Source organism: Palaemon carinicauda, chromosome 8, assembly GCF_036898095.1.
Source record: "Palaemon carinicauda isolate YSFRI2023 chromosome 8, ASM3689809v2, whole genome shotgun sequence".
Classification (NCBI taxonomy): domain Eukaryota; kingdom Metazoa; phylum Arthropoda; class Malacostraca; order Decapoda; family Palaemonidae; genus Palaemon; species Palaemon carinicauda.
This window is the reverse complement of record NC_090732.1, coordinates 111,933,187-111,938,186: the sequence shown is the minus strand read 5'-3', so window position 1 is coordinate 111,938,186 and position 5,000 is coordinate 111,933,187. Positions and strand designations below refer to the sequence as shown.

The following is a 5,000-nucleotide window of genomic DNA, read 5'->3' as shown; positions in this document are numbered from 1 at the left end:
CTGGAGGTTTAATCGGTGGAGCTTTAGTAAATCAAACCTTTTGGTCTTCTGTTGAACCAGCTGACAAAAGTCTTGTTTCATACTTTATATATATGTGATCTATTTTAACATTATTATAGACTTTGAAATATTCTTTTAAATGTCACATATACAGATTTTGTTTTGTTTTGTCTGTATTGCCTTTCAACACTGTTAGAGACTTCGGAATTGTAACACCTTGTGTTTTCCAACTAGGGTTGTAGATTGGTGAGTTATAATAATGAAAATAATAAAAACCTTGTTAATAAAAATGTCCAAAACGTTTCAACTTACATTTTCAGGATGATCATATTTCCATAAAGGATCAGTATGATAGGAGTAATGACCACCGATACCATAGCTCAGTACCTGGGGAAGAGAACAAAATATACTTTATAGTAATCCTGAAGTAATATTCAAAAAATTATCTCGTATATGACAGGTGTGTTTCGAAACGAATGCCCGGCAGAGCACATTACTTAACACTCGCCTCACGAATAGGCTACGTTTTTTTTTTCTTTTTTTTTTTTTCTCACCAAAACTCCATTCCCCTGATTAGGATGTCTTATTTAGCCCATCCTAGTATAAAAACTATTAGCCCTATAATGAAAAAGTCTACAGGTGTTTAAATTTACCATTTTTGTCATCCCTTGATATACAAAAGGAATGGAAACAAGAATGTGACACCACATGAAGTTGCTTTACGTTTTTGGTGGACAGGATGGGGAATGTCTTCCTATTATCATGCTGTCCCTATTATCATTTGAAAGAAGGTAAGTGAACATAGGAATGAAGTTCCTATGCTTTACTAAAAAGTTTGCAATGCTCTTAGCACATCAAGTCAAATAAGTAAGCAAACTTATTTTGACGCATAACAGAAAGATGAAAATTAATATGAATTTTGGATAGAAACTTTTAAAAATAGGGTTGTAAAATCTCTGCAGTTCCTCACCTGGAGAGGTTCCCCGGCATGGAAGCTACCGGCATCCTCATAGACATGCAGTCCTGTGACAGCAGAGATGCGCTTGGCGATCGTTGGGAAGTAAGGGTGAGATGCATTTCGTAACCAGGCCGTTTGTGAGACGCGAACCTCTACTGCACTTGAATGCGTCAGCACCAGTGACCTTGCTAACTGTAAAATGTCAAAAGTAATGTGCATTTTTAAACTTTCCATGGCTAGATAACTGAGTTTTGATATTTTTCCTAATTATAAGCAATTTTCCGAAATAGCAAAGGCCTTTTAAAAAAAGAAATGCCATAGTCAATAACACGAATCTCTAAATGCTGATTCAAAGATAAATATATGGGCAAAAAAAGAAGCAGCTTTATATGTCCACACACCTAAAATTATTCACACCCATCTTTTACACACTTTCTCTTTACTAAGATTTTATGGCTCAGGTGTTCTAATACCTCTTACATTCACCTAGTTAACGCTAAAAAATATCTTTCCTCTCAACTTCATAAGTCTACGGTCCTTTATTCCTTAATTTTGTTTATTTTCCATACCAGGTTGCTTTCTGCACTTTACCCTCAGCATTCTGCTGGGTTTGCAGCCAGATTTATAATACCAACAATAATAATGATTATAAATCTTTTTTGTAGTTTCAAACCATCTGAAATCTGTGTTTCATATTCTCCACTTTACCTTTTTACTACTTTTATCTGTAGTCATATTCCCCCCTCTTTTCATCTATAAAATCTTCAACATTGTCTTTCTTTGTTTAAGATTCCCACTTCAATTCCATAATGGAGAGCTGCTATGGCTTCCATAGACACTTCTATTCATTATGTTTAATATATTTCTCGCAACCTTCCGTGCAACAACTTTTGTGACACTACTAGCCTGGCAGCCTATTTGAACAGTCCCTGCCTGGCGATCTGCTGGATGAGAGCTCAAGATCTTCCCAGGCTCTAAATTTCTAGTAGTATCTATAACCTCACCATCCTTGTGAGCTAGGGTGCTAAGGGGAGCCTATAGGTCTACCTGCTGAATCATCAGGTGCTATTGCCTGGCTATCCCTGGTCCTTGCTTAATGGAGAGGGCGCTTGGGGCCTAATCCTATGCATTTATTATCAGTGTTTAGGGCATTGTCTTGCTCGGGCAATGTCACTGCCCCTTGCCTCTGCCATTCAAGAGTGACTTTTAAACCATTGCCCTTTACAATTACATTAATCCCCGCCATATCATGGCTCGCCTATTGCACCGTCAGTAGTTTACATCATGAGTTTGAGAATATATTATATGTAAATGGATACGAGAGCAAACTAAAGTAAAAGGTAAACTAACAACATGTAAGGAAAATAAATAGACAGGGTCAGAAAATGTAATGAGAATGACAGATAACAGATGGACATTATGAATAACGGAATGGGTTCTTAAAGATTGCAAAAGAAATCGGGGAAGAAAGAAAAGATGATGGATTGACGAACTAAGAAAGTTTGGAAGTATGGAAAGGCATAGAAAGAACATAAAGTGGAAGTGCATGTCTGAGGCCTTTGTACAGCAGTGAACTATATACCTGACAACACTGAGATTACAGCCATTCTTCCCTCAAGGTGTTAATTATTGCACGTAATTGTTCAGTTGCTATTTTCTTCTTGCTCTTCTATGAAAAGGACACCCCAAAATCAAACCATTGTTCTCTATTCTTGGGTAGTGCCATAGCTTCTGTACCATGGTGTTCCACTGTTTTGGACTCGAACCATAGCACTGACTAAAGGTACGGTGTAAGAAGTACTCCATTCTTTATGGTTGAATGTACTAAGTCTCACTATCTACTTTTAGTTCTAGTTCGTGCAGAGGTATTTAAAATAAAGAGAATTTTCCTCTGGATCTGTGACCCCTTGATAGGGCGAATGTTATCAGGGTTTTGATTCATATGAAAATAAATACCTATGCATCTATTTTTAGACACACACACACACACACACACACACACATATATATATATATATATATATATATATATATATATATATATATATATATACATATATATATGTATATATATACTGTATATATATATATATATATATATATATATATATATATATATATATATATATATATATATATATATATATGTGTGTGTGTGTGTGTGTTTGTGTGTGTGTTTATGCATTTATATGTATATTTATCTTGTATATATGTACGTACATGTATATATGTGTAATTTCATATAATTATGTATATCTATATCCATCTACCTACACACACACACACACACACACACATATATATATATATATATATATATATATATATATATATATATATATATATATATATATAAATGTATATATAATATATATATATATATATATATATATATATATATACATATACATATATATATATATATATATATATATATATATATATATTATATATATATATATATATATATATATATATATATATATATATATATATATATATATATATATATATATATATATATATATATATAGATATACTGTATACACACACACACACACACACACATATATATATATATATATATATATATATATATATATATATATATATATATATATATATATATATATATATATATATATATATATATATATATTTATTTATTCATAATTAATGTATATGTATATATAAATGCAGGTGTGCAAATGCACTATCTTAAAACATACCTCGGATCTTGCAGCATCTTTGATGGCTTTGCCCTCTTTATCCGAGATCACATCGTAGAAGAGATACATCTCCGGATCCTGGCTCACTTGCTCGACCTTGATGGGTCGGAGAATTAAGTAAGGTGATCCTCGAGATGATATGTAGCACTTCAGGTTTGCTGAAGATTCTGGGCTCTGTAAAATAGATAATTATTTTCAAGCAATGTAGAAAAGGTTGTCTTCCGTTAGTATACTTATTTATTTTGAATGAGCAAGTTCGCTACATCCGATATCTTTTGTAAACTTGATGAAACCTAAAATCTTAAAACCTAACTTTATGGTATTTATTCACAAGTATTAGTGCTTCTCTCCTAATATCTTGTGTAAACTTGATGAAACCCAAAAATCTTAAAACCTAACTTTATGGTATTTATTTTAAGGATCTATGCTTCTCTCCTAATATCTTAAGGGTACCAGACACTTGCACGCATTCGTGGTACGCATTGATGCGCGAACTCGCGTGAACGAGTCGTGAAATTGTCGTGAACAGTGCGGGAACGATGCGTGGCATGCGTGGCATGCGTGGCATGCGTGGCATGCGTGGCATACGTGGCCAGAACTTTGAAATGTTTAAAGTTCGTGGCACGCATTGGCACGCCAAAAATAGTCGTGAACGATGCGCGAACTGGAGTGAACTGGAGTGAACAGTGCGGGAACTGGCGTGAACTGGAGTGAACGATGCGGGAAGTGGCGTGAACTTTATAATGAAGAGAAACAAAAAGGAAACGAAAAAATTAATGAAAAGGAAAGAAAAATAAACCTAATAAATTTTTATATTTGCTGTTTAATGTGAAAAAAAAAATGATATCTTATTTCAAACTATTTCTATAACTTTATAATGAAGAGAAACAAAAAGGAAACGAAAAAATTAATGAAAAGGAAAGAAAAATAAACCTAATAAATTTTTATATTTGCTGTTTTAATGTGAAAAAAAATGATATCTTATTTCAAACTATTTCTATAACTTTATAATGAAGAGAAACAAAAAGGAAACGAAAAAATTAATGAAAAGGAAAGAAAAATAAACCTAATAAATTTTTATATTTGCTGTTTTAATGTGAAAAAAATGATATCTTATTTCAAACTATTTCTACAACTTTATAATGAAGAGAAACAAAAAGGAAACGAAAAAATTAATGAAAAGGAAAGAAAAATAAACCTAATAAATTTTTATACTTGCTGTTTTAATGTGAAAAAAAAATGATATCTTATTTCAAACTATTTCTATAACTTTATAATGAAGAGACAAAAAGGAAACGAAAAAATTAATGAAA

At 32.2% G+C, this 5,000-nt stretch overlaps 1 protein-coding gene across 1 annotated transcript in view; it reads right to left on the bottom strand.

The window, feature by feature from the left end:
• The window catches only part of LOC137644942 (prolyl 4-hydroxylase subunit alpha-1-like), a 51,010-nt gene that overhangs the window by 14,749 nt on the left and 31,261 nt on the right, over positions 1-5,000 (bottom strand). Inside the window, exons 9-11 of the mRNA XM_068377819.1 lie at positions 3,688-3,861; positions 971-1,150; positions 313-387 (exon numbers count right to left, since the gene is read on the bottom strand). Coding sequence (XP_068233920.1) covers positions 313-387; positions 971-1,150; positions 3,688-3,861 — 429 coding nt within the window. The remainder of the gene's footprint in view (positions 1-312; positions 388-970; positions 1,151-3,687; positions 3,862-5,000) is intronic.